The 21,650-nt window shown below is 51.6% G+C and overlaps 1 protein-coding gene across 1 annotated transcript; it reads right to left on the minus strand.

Annotated features, from left to right (window-relative positions):
* Positions 4,262-16,193, minus strand: KCNK18 (potassium two pore domain channel subfamily K member 18). The gene is made up of 3 exons (XM_005698618.2): positions 15,974-16,193; positions 13,463-13,591; positions 4,262-5,055 (listed from the first exon to the last, which is right to left on the minus strand). Exons 1-3 carry the CDS (start codon positions 16,191-16,193, stop codon positions 4,262-4,264), a joined length of 1,143 nt encoding a protein of 380 aa, XP_005698675.2.

Here is a 21,650-nt window from a genome sequence, read left to right on the forward strand (position 1 = left end):
AATGATAATGAAAAAGACACAATCATTTTACTCGGGGAGAGGACCTAGTTACAATCCTGTCACAGAGGAAAGAGTTACGATGGGTGCAGTGGGAGCCTGGGGGAGACCAGAAGTCAGGGGACACTACCCAGAGGAGGGGACGTGTGGGCTGAGGCAGAACTTTAGTCATCAGTCCTAGAAGGGAGAAGGGCATTCAGGTGAGAGAGCAGCTAGTGCATGGTCCTTAACTCTTGACCACACGCTGGGGTCAACTCGGGGAACTTTTACAAAGCCCGAGTGGCATCTAGACCAATGACTTCTGAATCTCAAGGGGAGGGACATGGGGAGACACGTGAATTTTCTGAGCCCCCAGGTGTCAGTGTTGTGAAACGGAATCAGTTCAGTTCAGCCGCTCAGTCGTGTCTGACTCTTTGTGACCCCAAGGACTGCAGCATGCCAGGCTTCCCTATCCATCACTATCTCCCAGAGCTTGCTCAAACTCATGTCCATCGAGTCAGTGATGCCATCCAACCATCTCAGCCTCTGTCATCCCCTTCCCCTGCCATCAATCTTTCCCAGCATATCAGGGTCTTTTTCAATGAGTCAGTTCTTCACATCAGGTGGCCAAAGTATTGGAGTTTCAGCTTCAGCATCAGTCCTTCCAATGAATATTCAGGACTGATTTCCTTTAGGATGAACTGGTTGGATCTCCTTGCAGTCCAAGGGACTCTCAAGAGTCTTCTCCAACTCCACAGTTCAAAAGCATCAATGCTTCGGCACTCAGCTTTCCTTATAGTCCAACTCTCACATCCATACATGACTGGAATATCATGAAATGGAATGTCTCCTGCCATATCAATAAACAAGGATGTCACAGCTATCTGTCATTCTAGCCCTCTAATTTCAGGTTGTGACTCTATTTTTTTCAGTCAACAGAGTATAGGCAAAGTTGAGAACCACCAAGCAAAGTCTTGGAAAAGAATTTCTATTTTCTCAGAACCACAGAAGAGCACCCACTAGCAAATGAAATAACCAAATGTTTAATTTGTATAAAACTTACCCCTGACAAACTCTTTTTGCATTTGAACAGGACTCCCCTTACGAAGGAAGGGACTGAGAGATTCAGTGGAAGTGGAAGTGTGAAAGTGTTAGCCACTCGGTCATGTCTGACTCTTTGCAACTCCATGGACTATAGCCCTCTAGGATCCTCTGTCCATGGAGAGATTGAATATCACCAGTAATTACCTCCACATTTCTGAGAATATGCCTGATTATCTTTGGAATCCTCTATGATCCTGGAAAACAGCAAGCACTCAATGAATGTTTGCTGAACTGGACTTTGAATCCAATCATGGGCTCGCACATGAGTGGCTAGTGTTGATCACCTTTGGATTTGAGCAGCTTTGCTGCAGAGAAACTGGGTGACTGTGACTTCAGGGATGTGGGGAGACTTCACAAAAACGTAGTCCCAGTGGCTGCTGCCTGAAATTCCATGTCTTTCAGTGGTTCCTGTTCACACCGTATGATTTCCTTCCCTGAGATAGGTCTTAAAGAATTAAAGGGGCAAAAAGCCAAACAGTGTAACCAAGCAGGACCCTTTGGGACCTTCCAGGGACAGACCTTCCCCCATATCCTCTGCTTTAGCTCCTCTGAAGTACCCAGATAATAGTATTTGATGCACACTTCCTGAGTGTTAAGCATGGACTTCCCTGGTAGCTCAGATGGTAAAGCATCTGCTTACAATTCGGGAGACCCAGGTTCAATCCCTGGGTTGGGAAGATCCTCTGGAGAAGGAAATGGCAACCCACTCCAGTACTCTTGCCTGGAAAATCCCATAGACAGAGAAGTGTGATAGGCTACAGTCTATGGGGTTGCAAAGAGTCAGATATGACTGAGCTACTTCACTTTCTTTCCTGAGTAGTTTGGGAAACGTAAAAAAAAAAAAAAAAACAAAACAAACAAACAAAAAAAAACCTCCGCCTCACCAACAAATGGAAGATGTTAACTATTTGATAACCCTGAGCACCTAGCCCCAGGCCTCGGAATCTTGGGCACTGATAATGTTAACCCCTGTGACACCACCCTGCTACCTCACCATCAGCCAGAGTATTGCTCACGAACTGATCACAGACCCTGCAACCCCTCTCATCTGGTTTCTAAAAGTTTTTTGCTGAAATCCTTTGGGGAGCTCAGGGCTTTCTAGGGCAACATCTACTTGCATGGCCCTGCAGTAAACCTTCCTCTGGGCTTCCCTGGTGGCTCAGACAGTAAAGAATCCACCTGCAATGCAGGAGACCCAGGTTCGATCCCTGAGTCAGGAAAGATAGCCTGGAGAAGGGAATGGCAACCTACTCCAGGATTCTTGCCTGGAGAATCCCATGGATGGAGGACCGTTGTGGGCTACAGTCCATGGGATCACAAAGAATCGAGGACATGACTAAGCAACGAACACAAACCTTGTCACGCTGTGTCTGGCACAGAAATTGGCAGCCTGTCCCTGGTGGCTCAGAGGTTAAAGCGTCTACCTACGATGTGGGAGACCTGGGTTCGATCCCTGGGTCGGGAAGATCCCCTGGAGAAGGAAATGGCAACCCACCCCAGTACTCTTGCCTAGAGAATTCCATGGACGGAGGAGCCTGGTGGGCTAGAGCCCACAGGGTCGCAAAGAGTCAGACACGACTGAGAGACTTCACTTCACTTCACTTTAACTTGCATTAACAACAGTAGTAGTGTAGACAAGGAAAGATCCAGAAAGGAAGGCCTGCACCCCCCACTGGGAGCTGACTTCCTTTCCCTTCAAACTGGAGCCCGCTGGCAGTTTTCATTGGTTCTTGTGACTTTTGTTCTATCTGTGCACTCAGGCGCTCAGTCGTGTCCGACTCTTTACGACCCCATGGACTGTACCCCACCAGGCTCCTCCGTCCACGGGGTTTCCCAAGAGAGAATACTGGAGTGGGTAGCCATTTCCTCTTCCAGGGGATCTTCCTGACTCAGGGATTTTGTTCTATACCCTGGAACAAAATTCACTGGTTACGCAATTTGGCCAATTCACAGGACACAAGTTCATTTTTCCAAGATTCTCTCGAAGCATTCAGGAAACTTTGCTTCTCTCCAATAAGACACTTCCAATAAGTGACTAGGGAAGCAGTGTGGCTCATGTTATTCCATGCATGAGCCAACCGGTTTTCTATACGGATTTGGTACTTCCCCTCCCGGGCTGGGGCCCCCAGGAGTGACTCTGAGACAAGGCTTTGTGGTCAAGTGGGCTGGGGTGATCTCAAGAGGAGTGGAGACATGAGACAGAGAAATGGAGACTCGATTGCACTGGGGAACTCGGGGAGACAGTGTTGAATGTGGTCCAAAGTTACCCCATGGGAGGGGCAAGAAGCTGGGGCCATACGTCCACCCACTCCCCCGGGGCATCAGTTCAGGGATGTACCCAGGAGTGTTAACCCCTTGGCACTTCTAGCCTGCCCTGCATATATGCCTGTGCTTTGGTGGTCAGAGAAAGTCCTCCGGCAAAGGGAGCTGGAGTACCAGGCCACATGCCACACAGACCCCCCCTCCTTCACATGCCAGTCATTCATGAACAGCTCACATCCACCAGATAAGCACCAGCCCTTTTACGTACCCATCCGTAAACATCAACATGTTCACATGCCAGCTCACTCAGGAGACGCGATTCTGCGCCACTTGGTGAGAGCCCTAGTCTACACTGAATCGGGCAATCAGGAAATCTGCCAGGCCCCTGTGAACACAGGTGACAATTTCTCTTAGTGCTGTCGGTGTAAGTTACAAGGGCAGGGATTGGGCTGATTCGACTCATGCAGTCATTCAAGAAAAGAATGCTCGCTCTGCTTCACCAAGGGTAAACGGGGAGTGGCTCAGGAAGGCTTTAATTTAGCTGAAAGTACAAATAACAAAATCAAAGGTAACTTTTTTCCTCCTGTTGCAAGAAACCCAGTGACATCTGTGAGGTGGTTTGATCGACATCAGGGGAAGCTTTTGAAAAATGGAGATGGCAATTCATTGGACTTCAGAGGATGGTGAGTTTTTTCTAATGTCCTGATTCCGACATTGGCCACTTTTCTGCAGGGCCTCAAGACTGTAATCAGATGTCATGTCGGAATGTGACTCCAAGGCCTCAGGCGACACCAGTTCTAACTAGAGCACCCCCAAACACAGGACAAGACAACCAGCTTGGCTGGCGGCGTCTCCTGAGAGTCAACAGAGCCTTCCCTCTTCAACAAGATGGGAAAACCGAGGTCAATGGAGCCTTCTTTCACTTTTGGACAGAACTGGAAAGCCTCCCATTTGCAAAGAAGAGTATGAGGGTTTTATAGAGGTGAAGCAGCCTGTTCTGCACCAGCTTGAAAGCAATGCACACAATCTCCATCCCAACGATGATGTAAATGGAGAAGAACAGGAAGAAGTGAGGGTGTTCCAGCATAATATCCCCGAAGCCAATGGTGGTCAGCGTGACGAAGCAGAAGTAGAAGGCGTTTTCGAAGTTCAGCTGCTTCTCCCAGATGGGAAGGACGGCAGCCGCGCAGGAAATGTAGGCGAAGACCACGAGGGCGATGAGGAGGAGGGGGACGTCCAGCCTCTCCACCTGCCGCCCCACCTCATCCAGGTTGCTGATGATGGAACTGGAGAGCCGCCCAGACCCCAGCTCGGGACACGACGTGCTCCTCTCCATGGCCTGAGGGGGCACCTGGAGGGCGTTGTCTTTCTCCCGTGCCAGAAGTCTCTCGAACAGCTCCATGTTGCTGCTTGGGGCCGCGGGGGCAGGTTTGGGGGCCGGGAGCTCCGGATCGTGGATGACCACGTGCGGGACGGCTTCGTCTGTGGGACGGGAGTCGGGTCGTCTTTTGCTGGAGCGTCCGGAGCACCACTTGGGAAGGGGAGGAGGGAGGAAGGGAAATCTTCGGAATTGATTGTAGGACGTGGATAAGATGGTGGCCAGGATGTCGCCCGTGTCCGTGAGGACCAGGAACATCAGCGGGATGCCAAAGAGAGCGTACAGCATGCACAGACACTTGCCGAGCCTGGTGACGGGGTAGACGTGGCTGTAACCTGAAAAAGAAGACGACCCCCGATGGTCGGCGGCTCCTCCCCATCTCCCGCAAAAAAAAAAAAAAAAAACACTTTAAAGAGACCTTCTGCCATTTCCTTTCCTTGGCATGACATTTTGCACCACATATTTTTAAACTGTTCATCTTAAAACAATCATCAGCTTGTCTGATGTTACCTCTGCTTTGGTTGAGGCAGTAGGAGGTGAAACCCAGCTTATCTTTAGGGTAAGGGAAGACTCATGTCCTTGGCAGGAGACAAGCCCACGTGTGGGAGTGAGCTGACTGCCCTGCCTTTTGCCATCTCTGAGCATCTGAAAGAGGACAGGGCGGGCGCACCTGGAGAAATGCGATGAGGTCAGGTGACAGGGTGTGGTGGCTTTGCAAGCAAATCCATCACCTCCGTCATCCTCCACTAAGGTTCCTAAGAAGTCACGCCCATCCTTTCTGGGATGTCTGGGCCTCTATATGAGGTTTGTTTCTATATAAGAGGCAATTGCGTGCCAGTGGCGTGTAAGCAGTGCACACGGTTCTTGGGATGGCAGAAGGAGGGACAGTGAATGACATACCACTGCTGCCCTCAGAGCCAGCTGTGGCTGAGTGGGTCAGACGACTGTTCATGAACAACAGTGAAGAGTTGAGGACCCCAGCGTCTAGAGTCCTGCCAGCCTCATTTCCAGTTCCAGCTCTACCATTTACTAGAAAGTGATGTGACTGCCCACATTTTCAGCTCTCTTACCTCTAAAGTGGGGAGGACCACCCCTGCTTTGCATACTGACCAGCTGGAGGGATTACAAGAGACCAGTGCCTCACACGCAGTGGGTGTGTCATTCCCAGGCGGTTGATGTCCTCAATCTAATAACAATAGCTGGCTTTTTGAGCACTTAATGGGGGCCAGGTATTAACCAGCCTTCATTGGTAGCTATGGTGATCACCATCACAGAGGGGGAAACTGAGGCTCAGAGAAGTGAAGCGACTTAGCCAAGAGTATACGTGTGATAAACTGTGAAGCTGGAGGTCAAAGCATTGAAACCTAGCCTACAGTAGGTACTCAATAAATGCCACTCTAGGATGGATGCCTGGAAATCCCATCTGGCTCCCAAGGCAGCTCCCTCCGCTGGAGGAGCAACAAGGGGGCTGGACATGCCAACCATCAAGGACAGGTGAGCCAGGCAAAGAGAGGGCGAGGTTGCAGTCTTCCTTCTCTTCACGAGCTGCCTCCTTCCATCACCCCAGCCTCCTCTCTTGTGGACAGAGGCCCAGGAGCAGAGGGATGTCAAATCCCACACCGCGAGTCGCCGGATCTTCTGGAGTGGGCAAGCTCAGTGCCTCCCACAAAGAGGGAGAAGCTTCTGTATTTAATGCCTGTGTTTAATTTTTGATGTCCTAAAGGATGTTAATACAGAAAGCCTCAGCCCAATTATGTAAATTAATTGAAAGGCAATTGACAAGCTGGCTAAGCCGCAACCTCCTCCAGGGCCACCATTTCCTCTGCAAACTCTGGCCTCAGCGTCTGCCCTCCAGGCACATGCAGGTGGTCAGGCTGCCCATCTTCACTGGGGTCCCGGGGGAGGCCCTCAGAGGGTTTCCTCTGTGTGCATCCCTCCCAGGGCACCCCACGCCACCCTGCTGCTTCCGCAAGGTACCATGTGATGGCAGGAGCAGCGAACTCTACATTCATATTGTCTAGGCACATAAGCACTCGCTACATGCACTGGGGCATAGCGGTGAGCAAAACAGACATGGGATCCAACCTCAGCGAGCTTCTGGTCTAGCGGAGGAGGCAAAGATGAATCAAACAACCACCCCAGTGAGTATGCTTCCCTGGTGGCTCAGAAGGTAAAGAATCTGCCTGCAGTGCAGGAGACCTGGGTTCAATCCCTGGGTTAGGAAGATCCCCTGGAGGAGGGCAGGACAATCCACTCCAGTATTCTTGCCTGGAGAATCCCCATGGACAGAGGAGCCTGGTGGGCTACAGTCCATGGGGTTGCAAAGAGTCGGACGCGACTGAGCGACTAAGCACAGCGAGTATGCAATTGCACGTGGCGAAAGGTAACAAGTCATCAAAGAGGAAACCATGGCCACCCGACTGGAAGAGCTGACTCATTGGAAAAGACCCTGACGGGGGAAAGACTGAGGGCAAAAGGAGACGGGGGTACAGAGGATGAGATGGTTAGAGAGCATCATCAGCTCAGTGGATACGAATTTGAACCAACTCCAGGAGAAAGTGAAGGACAGGGAGGCCTGGCGTGCTGCAGTCCATGGGGTTGCAGAGTCAGACACAACTTAGCGAGTGAAAGTGAAAGTCGCTCAGTTGTGTCCAACTCTTTGCGACCCTATGAACTATACGGTCCAAGGCATTCTCTAGGCCAGAATACAGAAGTGGGTAGCCTTTCCTTTCTCTAAGGGATCTTCCCAACCGAGGGATCGAACCCAGGTCTCCTGCATTGCAGGTGGATTCTTTACCAGCTGAGCCACCAGAGAAGCCCAAGCGAGTGAACAACAACAAATTAGATCAGAACAAAGGCATCCAAGCTGTTTTCACATTTATTGAGGACCTACTCGGTGCCAGGCTTTTGTGGGGAGTATTGAGGGTGCAGTGAGGAACAGGCAGAGGTCACGCCCTCCGGGAGCTCCTAGTCGAGAGGGAAGCAAAGCCATGACTTCAGCTCCCTCAGGGCCCAGCAGGATTGACAGCACCAGGGTCAGAGTGAGCTCTCCCTGGCTAACCCTCCCATCAGACACTGGGGTTGCTCAGTGGGGCCGGCCATGCTGAGGGAGCCCAGGGTTTCTCTGTTCACTGCAGGGCTCCAGCAGCTCAGCCCTCCCCTCGGGGAGAAGAGGTGGCAGAAGGAACCTCAGGACAGTGTCTCGTCCATACTTCAGTGACAATGACCTCCTAGGAGCACCGAGGAGGTGGAGGTGCAGTGGGATCTCAGGGAGAGGGAGGGGTTGGGGAATAGAGGAGGCCCTGGATAGGAGGACCAACTGCCCGATGTGCCCAGGACTCAGGGTTTCCTGTTCTGGTAAGACCCTTAAGTGCTAAAGCCAGGGCAGCCTCAGGCATGCCAGGGAGCTGCTCTCTGGAGCCAGGGTGAGTGTGGAGCGGGTAGAGAGATTCTCCAGGGCATGGAAAAGGAGAAAGGAGGGCGACCAGAGCTCCTCATGGGGACAGGCGTTCAGAGAGGCCATGGAGTCTTGGAGGGGTCCAGGCCCGGGTGTGAGCAGATTCCCGTGCCCGAGCTTGTCACAGGCCCTGCAGGGCCGGCAGTCCTTAAAAGATGTCAGCAGTGGGACCCGTTAAGCAGGGAGTCATCCCGTTTCCAGACGTTGCATAAGTCCCCAGCTTTCGTGCACCCATAGGAAAATCAGGAAAAGCTCCCAGTGGAAGCCCCCAGCCTCCAGGATGGGATCTTAAGGTGAGATCTACATAAAGAGAAGAATATCACATTTCTTACCAGATTTATGGAGTAAAGTGCCTTTTAGAGTCAGAATTTCCTGCATAGCAGAATCCCTAATGCTGGCAACCACCCCTATTACTGCATGTCAATAGGCAAGGAAGAGGAAAGTCAGGTGACTTGTCTGGGGCCCCCAGCCCATAGCCAACAAGCGTTGCCCAAAGACCTCCACCCCCCCACCCACATGCTGTCCTTGGCAAAGGTGGGTTCAGTGGATCATAAACAAAGTCATTGTGGCTGCCTCTGAGTGGAATATGATTACAATCCAGAGGATGGGCCATATGGCAGGGAGGCAAGTCTCAGAGCACAGGCCCCTCTGAAGGAAATGGATTGCCTCCCCAGTTACTGAATGCTAGAATGCAGAGTGGAAAAATCCTATCATTTCTTATAATGCAGGCATATATTCTAATGCCATCAGTTCACCTCACTTCGTCTCTGAGGATTTAACAGCCCATGCACTCTCAAATCCCAGGGGGCTGATTTGTTTGGAAATGACTGGAGACTGATCAGCCTCGTACCTGCCCAGGGTCCCTTCCTCAGCATCAAGGTCAGCTGCATTTAAAGTGACCCAGAGATGCAGGGCAGCAAGCAGCATTATCAGCAGGGCCATTATTGATTACGGGCAGTGCAGAAACTGCCCCAACATCCCCTTCCGGTAGTAATTACTGGATGACCTGATGTCCTAATGGACCTGGACGTGAGTGGGAGCATTGTTTTCTTGGGATATAAACCAAGCTAATGCATTTCCATTAGATCAGTGGTTCGTCGCCTGGACTACCATTAGAATCACCTAGAGGGCTCTGAAAAACACTGATGCCTGGGCCTGTCCCGAGTAAGTCTGACTTGATTGGGGTGGGGTCCAGGCATGGCGGCTGGGGGGCAGGGTGCCTGTAAATGATAACCCGGTGATTCTGACGTGCAGCCTGGCCTGAAAACAGTTGTCCCAGGAGAGTGTTTCTCAAATGTCTTGTGCATCAAAATCACATGTAGAGCTGGTTACAACACAGTTCACTGGCCCCACATCCATAGCTTCTGACTCAGTAGGTCTAGGATGGCGCCTGAGAATTAATTTGTATTTCTAACAGGTTCTTTGGTAATAGTCATCCCACTGGTCCAGAGACCACAATTTGATAACCATGACATCACATCAGTGGTTCTCAACAGGGGGCAGCTTTGCTCCCTGAGGGATATCTGGCAATGTCTGGAGACATTCTGGGCTGTCACAAACTGATGGAGACATCAGGGGAAAAGTTGGGTTTCCATAGTGGGCAGAGGCCAGGGATACTTCTAAACATCCCACGATGCGTGCACAGAACAGCCCCCACCGTAGAGAATCCTTTAGTTTAAGACATCGGCCGTGCCAAAGTCCAAGGTCACTCCCAAAAGGGACAGTCACAGCGCCTACCTTGTAGAGCTGCTGTGAGAATTAAATAAAATTGTGCATATAAAACATGCTGACACCATGCCTGACAAGTTGCTGCTACTCCTTTAGCGACTAAAAAACTACCCCACTTTCTGCCCCTTACCTGTCCCTGCCTGAATAAGCATTCAGGTGAATGAGAGCTGTTCTGAAAGAAGCCACACGGGGGCGCCCTTCGACACAAGCACGTGCACATTTATACGCGCTCCTACAGTAGACACTGGCTGTCCATCCAGCAGCCATTCCCCCCTCTTTCCCTGGAATGCCGCTGCTCCCTCATCTGATTCAGCGATAGAGCCAGTTAGTCTAAATCATCCCGATAATCCCACCCCCTTCGCCAGGAACTGGCTTGGGGTAGGAGGTTTCTCGGAAGCCGGCCCTTCCTCTGCCTATGAGATGTGACTACATCCAGAGTGGGAGTGGACCTTGGTGGTCATCTTATGACCCGCGGAGCCGGATGGAGAGAACCTGATGGTCAGTGCACAAGTGAGCTGCCCAGCAAGCGGCCTGAGAGCTGTCCCCCACTGGCCTTCTTACTTGCAAGGTGACACATTTTCCTTGCAGTTTAAGCCAGTTGGGTTGGGTTTTCTGTTAATGGCAGCTGGCTTATATAGGTGCTTGTCACTGATCCTTACACAGACCCTGAAGGCAGGTCTGGGAGGAGTTAGAAATTAGTCAACAAGGCTCAGACCGGCTGCATTGCTCACTGGAGGTCACACAGCTCTGACCCCAGGTGGCTGGCCCCCAGAGTCCACAGTAGCCACTGTGTTCCACTTCCAGGATGAGTGCCCAGCCGTGATCCTTGTGAGCCCAGGTTTACTGCCCCCGCCCCGAATTGGTACTCTCTTGAATTGATGTCCTCCTGAATGAAGATGGAGCCCCAGTCCTTTGTGCTGACCAAAAGGGGCAGGGGCTAATCAATGTGCCTGGTGGGAACGCTGAGCCAGGATCTCCTGCCTTGTGGCTGAGGGCTGCTCCATCACCTGCACTACGGTGACCCCCACACCCAGCAGGGGAGGTTCCTGCCATCCTGGCTTGACTGCTCTCACCCAGCCCTTCCTACTGCTGCACCACTGAAGGAAGCTTCTTGTTGTTCAGCCGTTCAGTTGTGTCCAACTCTGTGACCCCGTGGACTGCAGCACACCAGGCTTCCCTGTCCCCCACCATCTCCCAGAGTTTGCTCAAACTTACATCTATAGAGTCAGTGAAGCCATCCAACAATCTCATCCATTGTCATCCCCTTCTCCTCCTGCCCTCAATCTTTCCCAGTATCAGGGTCTTTTCCAGTGAGTTGGTTCTTTGCATCAGGTGGCCAGTGTATGGGCCCAGATGCTAGGAGGCCCTCCAACACTGACCTAGGGATATGGTGCTTGAATGCAAGACCAGCCTCGTCCCTCACAGCCCGCCAGCCTCGGTGGCCTCTCCCTCAGAGTTCTGCCCTGCTGTCTGGCTGGAAAGCTCTCTCAGCCGTCTTTGCCTGGTTAATTTCCACAGATCCTTCAGCTCCAATGTCACTTTCACTGACAAGCCTCTCCCTGCTCCCCACCCATCAGGGCCACCCCCACATCCTGTTTCACCCACTTTCACAGTCCAAGCGTCTCTTCTGAGCTCATCTGCATGCTCAGCTGTTCATTGTTCCTCCCTCTGTTAGACTCTGAGCCCCACTGGGGTGGGAGGCGTCCACCTAGCTTAGTCCCGTGCTGGGCACAGAGAAAGTCAGGTCCGGACAAAAGCAGCAGGGTCTCAGGTTAAGACCCAGACAGCCTGAACCCAGACACACATGAGCGATGTCACCTTGCAAACAGAGTGGGCCTGACCTGCCTCACTTTCCCCATCCAGAGAGTGGGACGCACACCAGCAGCTACCTCAGGGCTGCTGCGAGGGCTCAACAGGCTAATCATGGCAAAGAACTCAGAATGGAGCCTGGTCAGTGGTAAATCCACATGTGTTAGCCAGCGCAGCGGCTGCTGTTGCAGTCATAGGTGTTCAGTATGTGTCAATTAAGGAAAGAAGCGAGGCAGCAAAGGCTATCTCCACGGCCCAGCTCCAGTGTCTTCTGTCACCCAGGAAAATGAAAAGTGAAAATGTTACTCACTCTGTTGTGTCAGGCTTGTTGCGACCTCATGGACTATAGCCTGTCAGGCTCCTCTGTCCATGGAGTTCTCCAGGCAAGAATCCTGGAGTGGGTTACCATTCCCTGAGCCCACCCTTTGCACAGCCATCGAGAGGAGAGTCTGTGGCTTTGAGGGTCAACAAGTCCATCTTTAAACATGCAAGTGGTCACTGTGGGGTGGGGGCAGGTCTGTACCCACACCCTCTCCTCCACTGGGGCTCTAAGAGGGAGATTCTCAGGACAAGGACTCACACGGAAGTCTCTCCCTTGCGCCGAGGCTGGAGACACATATACAGCAAGTACAGGGAGCAGGGTGGAGGCCAGCTCCCTCCTCTCTGCAAGCCCCTTCCTTGCAGGCACCATCATCCATTCCAGTTGGACACAGGAATCTGAGGGGTCCCTGCTTCCCAGGAACAGCCAGGCCCTCCCAGGAGCTCCCTATGCAGCGGGAGGCAGAGTCCCCATGGCACTCCCACAGACCTGCAAACCAGCAGCCTCCTTTGGGGAAGGAGCACTGGACTTGGAGTCTCCGTGGTTGTCACGGGCAACAGCTCCACTCTCTGCGTGACCTTGGCCCCTGACATCCGCCCTCTGGGCTCGGGCTCCCTGACCTGATTCCCTGTGGGCCTTAGCACAGCTGGCTTAGCACAGCCCCTGCAGGCAGCTGTTAGCTCTCATTAGCCCTGCAGCTCCTGCTCCTCCTCCTCTGTCTCATGGCTAGTGCTCCTGTCCTGCTCTGGCATGCCCTCCTCCCTCTCCACGAGGAGCCCTCCTCGAGCACCTTCCTCCATTCCTTCGGAGTCAGCTGCCATCAGTGTGCCGGTGACTCTGAAACCCCAAGGCTAGAGTGACGGTGCTCTTGCGTTACCCTGAGCGCATCACACTGACCACATTTGGTTGCCCCTGAGTCCAAGAACCTGGGCAGGCAGGTACATGGCAGGTTATGTTTTGTACAAGAGCACTCACCCGGAGGGAGACGAAGAAGCTGAAGTGCAGCCTGCACCTTGCTTACTGGGACCTCCGCATGGGGCTGCCCCCACCCGAAGGAAAGGTTGTTTAGTCGCTCAGTCATGTCAGACTCTTGTGACCCCCTGGACCATAGCCCGCCAGGCTCCTCTGCCCGTGGGATTCTCCAGGCAAGAATACTGGAGTGTGTTGCCATTCCCTTCTCCAGAGGATTACAGGCAGATTCTTTACCATCTGAGCCACCAGGGAAGCCTGAACTGAAAGGGTATGCTTTCCTGATTCACACAAATGGGCCAGTGGCAGCCTCACTCATGCCATCTTTCTGAGCACAGGGTAGGCACACCACACCCATTTCTTGCCTAAATGAAGTAAACATTTCACATCCCTACCAAGGGCTTCCCCCACCCCCCACCTCTGCTTTCTCTCGCAGGCCCGCCCTTGCCCTTGGACTTACCCACTGTGCTGATGACCGTGCAGCAGAAAAAGAGCGAGCTGAGGAAGGACCAGTCGGCAGACCCGCTAAACCACTGGGGCTTCACCTTCTGCAGCAGCTTCTCCAGGTCCCGCTTCCGGCCTTCCTCAACTCCAGAGAGACAGGACGGAGTGAGAGAGAAGGTCCCACCCTCTAAAACAGGTCCCGCCCAGGTGAAGGGGTGTCTTCTCCCGGGACCACGCCCCCTGCCTCGTGGCCCTCATCAACACGAGATGGGGGCTCTCGGAGCCTTTTGCTCAACGTCTCTGCAGTTTAGGTCCTGCTCCGGCAGCTGCGGAGATCAGGAGCCCACGTAAACTTGCGTGACAAGCACCCGAGAGAGATGCCCACCAGCCTGAGGTCAGTCCTGGAAGCGCCCTGGGAGCTTTCTGAACGTTCTGAGCCTTGCAAAGGGGCTTACTAACTTCTGCTCTGTCTCTTTCACCCGGGTCTTAAGAACTGAAAGGAAAAGCATTTCATGAAATGAGAGGAGTTGCGTGATTGCAAACCATCCCCACTCCCAGAGACCATTAAGCCTGATCGAGCATGGGGACCAGGCTGGCATCAGCTGCCTGAGAATGTCTAGCAAGCCTGGGTGGGGGCCAGCTTGGGGGCCCTGGTTTCTCAAGGAGGTTCCCAAATGTTTCCCTTGGCCCAGCACTCAGGGGGTTTGGGGATCCCAGAAAATGCCTGCCAGCTGGCACTGTTATAAGAGGAGATCACACAGCCAGGCACACAGCAGAAAACCCTTATTTTTGTAAAATATTACACAATCCCTTAATTTTATGAAAGAAAATCCATCCTTATTTGAATGAGCACTAAACTGGGAGTCCAGACACCTGCAGTCTAGACCCAGTTCTGCCCTTGACTAGTTCCCGTAGCTGTGGACATGAGGCTTCTTTCTGAGCCTCAGTTTCCCCATGGAGGAGGAAGCGTGACAAGGTGAAAAGTTCTGGCTTAGGAATCTAAATGCCCCGGATTGAATCCCTGGCTCCTTTTTCTCATGGGTAACCTTGGGCAAGTTGTTTCACTCCCATTGCCTCAGTTTCCTGATCTGTAAAAGGGGGACAATTCATACTTCATAGGGTTGGTGGGAGGATTAAATGAGATAGTGCATGAAAAACACTCAGCACAGGGGCTACACGAATCCAGTACTTACCAAGCATTTTCTCCAGTGAAAATCAGGGGATGGGCCAGCTCTGTGCCCCGTACCATTCTGTGCATCAGAATCACCCAGGAAACTTTTTAAAAATAAGATTCCCAGCCCAGCCCTGGAGATCCTGCTTCAGTGAGTTTGGGGAAGAGCCTGGGAGTGTGTATTTGAGATAAGCTCCTTTGATGATTCTGGTGTGTGGCCAGGTTTGGAAAGCCCTGAACTTGTTGACAGTCTGGATCCAGTGACCAGACAGTGTCTGATGGCATCTCGTGGGTCATCTGCGTGGCCCAGAGGCAGAGAGAAGGACCCTCCACCAAGGAGGGACTCTGCCACCTGTGAGCAGCCTCTGGTCTGCCCCCACTGAAGGGACCTCCCGCAGGTCAGACGAGTCATTAACAGCCTGGCTGAGGACCTGTCGTACCGTGGGACCCTGTTATTCCTCTGAACTTTAAAGTCTGTGTTTCCTTTGTCTTTTATTCACCCTCTATTATTTTATCTTGTTCTGTTGAATACATCTCTGCAAGTTTTAGGGGACAGCACAGAATAGAAATAATGGACAAATACCAATGAAAAGCAATAAGGATAGACATATAGCGCCCTGTGCCTTCCAAGAGGCTTCATGTCTATTATCTCATCTGCTTCCCACAGGGTCCCTGGGGTTGTCAGGCCTGAGACTGTGGGCCTTCTTCTCCCTGGCAGACTGAGGCCTAGAGAGGGTAATTACTCTGCCGCAGATCACATAGCAAGCTGGGAGAGCACCTGGCCTGGAACCAGGACCCAAGTTCTTCTCAGGACCCTTCTTATCTCCCCTGAGTCGGACCACACACACACACACAAAAAAAAGGCCTTTGGAAACAAAAAGTAGACCACAGGCGCAGGCTGGGGCCGAACCAGTTTGGATGGTTCCTTGAATTCTAGTCCCTGTAAACTGAATCAGGGTGGGGCAGGCAGTTCTGAGGACCAGCCTAGGAATCCCTGGCTCCAGATCTGGCCAGCCATCCATGCCACCCCATCCCATCAAATCTCCAGCAATCGGTCCTCCATGGAGCACGCCAGTCTGGGTGGGGCTGGAGCTGAAGCAAAGGGGTGCAAACACCTACTGGGTACACAGTGCTTTTCCTACATTCTTTTATAACAACCCTGAGAGGCCATCCACTCTCCTCTCCCATTTTACAGAAGGGAAAACCGAGATTCAGAGAGCACTTGCCTAAGTTTGCCCAGGGATGGGGAGGAGGCAGGCAGAGGGCTCCCAGATCAAGCTTCCTCCAAACCCGCTGTTCTCTGGGGGCTGCTTCCACCAACAGAGAAAAGACCTGCCCATCAGGTGAGCCACCTACCTGTGCTGTTACATTTCAGGATGTCACAGAGCTTCTTCAAGAACTCCTCGAACTCCGGGTCCTCTGCCCTCAGGTCCTGGCTGCCCTCGATGGCTGAGAAGACCGCAGCTCCCACCAATGCGTAGGTCACCAGGGAGCACAGGAAACAAAGACGAGGGAAGAGCTTCTCCAGGGCCTCCCAGAAGCACCTCTTCGCCTGGGGAAGCCCCTCAGCCTCCATCCTCCCCGCAGTGGGCAGGACAGGAAATGCTGGAGAGGCCGGAGTCCAGAGGCTGGGAGGAGGTGCGGGGTGGGGGCGGGGTGGGTGGAGGGAAGCGCCCTGAGAATGGCCCGGCTCCAGGGCTCCAGCGTTAAGTGGTTGGTGCCAGGGTTCCCCCCCCCCTCCCCCCGAGGACTCGGGAAGCAGCAGGCACTCATAGCATTCAGTTCCTGAGAGTTTCTCGGAAAGCGCACCCCTCTCCCCGGCCCACCCCTACTTAGTACCCCAAATCGCTACTGATCCAACCGGCCAGTGCACGCCCAGCAGCCTGGCCAGCCCCTGAGCTGCCCTTCAGGGGTTTTGGAAAGACTGTCTGGTGGTTGCTTTGTGCTTTGGCCTTTCCCATTTCGAAGCTGCACTTTTGACTTCCAGGTACCGAATGTGACATTTGCTTTTTAGCCAAGTGGTGGTCCCTCCTGGGTAAGTGTGGTACCCTGACTCTTGGACAGGAAGAAATAATCGTAATTAGTGTGGCCAGAGCTCTATGGTTTACAAAGGGCCTTCATCCTGTGTGGATCTCATTGTCAGTCCCAATTCTTCTTTCCTCAGTAGCGTACCCCTAGCCTTGCCTTGGCCTCAGGTGGGCGGAGCATACTTCCGGGCTTCTTAGTGTTGGACTAAGCCACGTGACTTTCTCCAGCCAATCAAGTATTAGCAGGTATGACGTAAGCAAGTGCCTGAACCGTGAATGTGAAGTGCAACTTGCCCTGTGCCGTGTCTCTGCTAGGAGGGTAAAAACGTGCCCTAGATGGCAGACGTGGAGATGTGTGTGCCTTTAGATCCCCCTTCACGAAAGGATTCTCTGTGCAGCTCCAAGGAGCATAGGTCCTGAAAGCCGCCAACTGTTCGTTCTTTCGGGCTTTGCCTCAGCTTTCAGGCCGTGTTCTCTGGGAAGACCCTGTCCATTGGCTGAGCAAGGTGGGGGGAACAAGAGCTTAACCATTTCTGTCACCTGCCAAACTCCTCTGACCTGAAATCTTTGCTCTCTGTTGGTCTATCAGAGATTTTGTCAGGTCTGCATTGTGATCTCAAGGCTCCCCATGTCCCATCCTGCTTCCTCCCCTCTCCCTTACTTCCTAATAAATAGAGCTTTTGCATATTATGTTGTTATCCAGTCGCTAAGTCATGTCTGACTCTTTGCAACCCCATGGACGGCAGCACGCCAGGCTTCCCTGTCCTTCACTATCTCCTGGAGTTTGCTCAAACTCATGTCCATTGAGTCAGTGATGCCATCCAACCAACTCATTCTCTGTTGTCCCCTTCTCCTCTTGCCCTCCATCTTTCCCAGCATCAGGGTCTTTTCTAATGAGTCAGCTCTTCACATCAGGTGGCCAAAGTATTGGAGCTTCAGCATCAGTCCTTCTAATGAATATGCAGGGTCGATCCTCATCCCTTCTCCTTTACTTGCTAATAAATAGAGTTTTTGCATGCCTTACTCTATCTGTGTCTGCTTCACAAGGGATCCAGTCTGCAGTAGTGGGCACTGGGGGTGATCTGAGAGGGCAGGATGGCTCAATACTCATCGGTAAGGAGACGGTACACAGAAAGTTCTTGGCTCAAGATTGCCATGCAGTTGTTAAACTTTTGTCAATGGTGAGCTGGTATGGTATACAAGTGCAACAACCCAGGCATTTAAAACAGGAGAGGGATGATAAATATAAGGATAAGTGTAGGTTCAGCTTCCCTGGTGGCTCAGACAGTAAAGAATCTGCCTGCAATGCAGGAGACCCAAGTTCAATCTCTGGGTCAGAAAGCTACCCTGGAGAAGGGAATGGCAACCCACTCCAGTATTCTTGCCTGGAGAATCCCATGGACAGAGGAGCCAGGTGGGCTACAGTCCATGGGGTCACAAAGAATTGGACATGACTGAGCAACTAAGGCTACTACTAAGTTTAGAAAGTTATTAGACAGTTCCATTGATCCCCTGAAGGCAAACCTAGAAAGGGAAGTTTAGTAGGGCAAAGCACAGCTTCCACTGTGGTTGGACTCAGGACAACAACTGATATTCGTGGCCTCCTTAGTTCACTATTCATTCTAAATTCTCCTTGCCCTCTGCCACCTCTTTTGCTGCTTTCAGTGGATTTCCCAATGGCATGACCCAAATCCTCGTTCCTGAAAGGTTTGAGCCTTTCCAGGTCAGACTTGCTTGTGTTTGCCCATTCACAGACACGGATAAGAAGTGGGTCCCCTGGTTACTACCCTTATTCTCCCTGCCCCTGCAGTGTGAATACCTTCATATCAGGCAGGTATAATGATTCCTCTCACCTTGTTCTTCTTTTTCAAGATTGTTTTAGCTATTTTAAGGCCTTTCTACTTCAAAGGCGTACTATATAGCACAGGTAGCTATCTTCAGTATCTTGTAATAATCTACACTGATGCGTGGACTTTTCTCTAGTTGTGGGAAGCAGAGGCTACCCTTCATTGCAGTGGCTTCTCATTGCAGCGGCTTCTCTTGTTGCGGGCTCTTGGGCTCACGGGCTTCAGTAGTGGTTCGTGGGCTCAGCAGTTGTGGTTTCTGGTCTCTAGAGCACAGACTCAGTAGCTGTGGTACATGGGTTTAGTTCCTCTTCAGCATGTGGGTTCTTCCAGGACCAGGGGTCGAACCCATGCCTCTTCCACTGGCAGGTGGATTGTTTACTGAGCCACCACCGAGGCCCTATGCTTCAATTTAAAAAGAAGGCAGAAAAGGCCCTTTATGTAAGTTTTTGAATTATCTTACCTATGTCTACAGAAAACCTCACTGGGATTTTGATAGGAATTGCATAAACCCACATAACAATGTGGGGAGACTCGACACCAAACTATGTTGAACCCCCCGGTCCATGAGCACAGTATGTCACTCCTGGCCATTGGTTTTGAATACTGCCTTAGTGTGCTCCCATCATCCTTTAATCAAGTCAAGAATCAACATCTTAAGATGAGAAGGCATGAGTCGTTTGCTATTTATTATGTAGTGCATTCTGAGTGTTATTTTATGTGTTTGGGGGCAACGTTAATGGATGAAAATGTTAGATGGTAGAGGTCAAAAAGTGTATTTGTACTCCTCTTTGTAAGTCTTTCCAGAAGACATAGTCCAAACGTCTAGAACAGTGTAGAGGATAACAGAGCCTGTGTGCTCGTCATCCTTCGTGCCAAGTATCACGCTGCTGTGCGCCTTCCGCAGGTAGACAGACTGCTGGCTAGAGAAGGGTCCTGGGATCGGCCCCAAACTGACAGTAAGTGAGCTCCAGCTCATTGGCCAGACCCAGCCCCACCCCAAGGAGCAGCCACACCACTCTAGCCACGTGCATTCTCCTACCACAGGCTGCCCTGGAGAGAAACATGGCCTCAGGGTTCCTCCCTATGTGTGTGTCTCTGTGTGCATGTGTCTATTTCTCACTCTTTTTGTTTGTTTCTGTTTTATGTTTTGGTTTCTTGGCAGAGAGGCATGTGGGATCTTAGCTGCCTGACCAGGGTTCGAACCTGCGCCCCCTGCACTGGGAGGTAAAATCTTAACCACTGAATTACCAGGGAAGTCCTGATTTCTCACTCTTAAGAAAGGATGAGCAATCAAGGAGTGCGCTTCTCAATCACAAAGAACCCACCGGTTCTTGTAGAAATAATGAGAAGCTGATTACACTTTTACATTAAACATGACATTGGTTCCCAAAATCAAATTGCTATGTTACAATCAACATGTATGGCGTTGGCATGGAAATAGGGACATGTGACGCGCTGTCCACATCGCAGGGCCTATGGGAAAAGGATGATTCCTTCAGAAGAAGTCATAGGCCGAGAGAGGAAATTAAACGTTAAGGACATCATTGACCAAAGCCCTGGCCGCAGACCACTATTCCCTTCTTGGTCATTACCCTATGTCCTAGATGGGAATAAAGGTGAAGTTGCTTTAATGAGAGGACCAAAAAATATGTATAGTGGCTTAAAAGAAATGGAGGTATACCGACCTCTTACATAACAGGCTGGAAGCAGGAGCTCCTTGCTGTTGGAGCAGCTCCACTCCATCCAGTTGATCTCAGGTGGCCTTGGCCTGCAGCGGCTTGAAGCAGAGATTTCCCACACAGAGACTGGTGTTAGGTCGAGGCAGTGAGAGCTCTGAATCCCAGCCACCAAGGCCCTGGCCCAACAGCTTTGTAGAAATAAATGTCCACAAAGACACAGAAAGTCATGAGACAAGTTAAGTGTTTATTACGAGGGAAAGGAATACATGTGGATAGATGCAAGGGTGGACTCGGAGAGAGAGTTGTGTCCACGTGGTAATTTGAATCACTTACATGGGGCATTTCTTCCGGGTTTCCTTTGGCCAATTATCTTGCTTTGCCTGGTTCTGAGCTTGTTCTTAATTTATCTCAGGGTCCTCCCATGTGTAGGTGTGTATGTCTTGGCCAAGATGGATTCTAGTGAAGAGGCTGACATTGCTTACTGTGAGGTGACGCCCCCTCCCTTTTGATCCCCAAGGAGCCTCTCTGCACAGATGTAGTTGGGAAGGTCTCCATGACCTTGAGAATGAGAGAAATGTGGTCTCTTATCTGGGCAGGGCTTGCTGAGCTCCTCCTCTTCATCTTGGAGTAACTGTCCACAGGGGACAAACTCCAGCTGCTCAGGCTGGGGCATATCTATCTCCTACCTCACAGTCATTAGGCACCAGAGTCTTTCCATCTTGTTGCCCCATCGTATCCTAGGGCAGCAGTTTTCAAAATGTGGCCCTTAGTCAAGCGGCATGACCATTGTTTGGGGACTTGTAGGAAATGGAAGTTCTTGAGCCCCATCCCAGACCTACTGAATTCAGAACTCTGGGGGTGGGACCCAGCGTTGTGATCAAGCCCCTCAGGTGATGCTGAAGCACATTAAAGTTTGAGAAGCACTGCCCTAAGCCATCAACCGCAGCTGCACGCTTAAAACTAGACTCTTGGGCTCGCCTGGTGGCTCAGTGGTAAAGAATCTGCTTGCCAAAGCGGGACACATAGGTTCAATCCCTGATCCAGGAAGACCCCACGTGCTGCAGAGCAACTAGGCCCATGCACCACAGCTATTGAACCTGTGCTCCAAAGCCCAGGAGCCCCAACTACTGAGCCTACGTGACCCCACTACTGAAGCCCCTGCTCCCTAGAGCCTGTGCTACGAAACGAGAGATGCCACCACAGTGAGAAGCCTGTGCATCACAACTAGAGAGTAGCATCCACTCTCCACAGCTAGAGGAAAGCCCATTCAGCAACAAAGACCCAGCACAGCCGAACATAAATTTAAAAATACCCTTGATTCTTCGCTGACCACTTTATTTAAAAAAAAAAAAAAAAAAACACTAGACTCTTAAGCTCATCCCTGTCCTATCTCAAGGGAAGGAAGTCAGGATGAGAACTTTTTTTTTAAACATCAGTGAGATGGAAATTGCACACATTGCTTGTACTCACACTCAGCTGA

Source organism: Capra hircus, chromosome 26, assembly GCF_001704415.2.
Source record: "Capra hircus breed San Clemente chromosome 26, ASM170441v1, whole genome shotgun sequence".
Taxonomy (NCBI): Eukaryota; Metazoa; Chordata; class Mammalia; order Artiodactyla; family Bovidae; genus Capra; species Capra hircus.

Bases quoted from the DNA above. Each gene is read 5' to 3' on its own strand.
- KCNK18 (XM_005698618.2), bottom strand. From the start codon at position 16,193: ATGGAGGCTGAGGGGCTTCCCCAGGCGAAGAGGTGCTTCTGGGAGGCC. The intron at 13,592-15,973 runs GTAGGTGGCTCA...GTCTCTCTGGAG, and splicing joins CCTGAAATGTAACAGCACAG to TTGAGGAAGGCCGGAAGCGG. The intron at 5,056-13,462 runs GTAAGTCCAAGG...CTTCTTTTTCAG, and splicing joins CACGGTCATCAGCACAGTGG to GTTACAGCCACGTCTACCCC.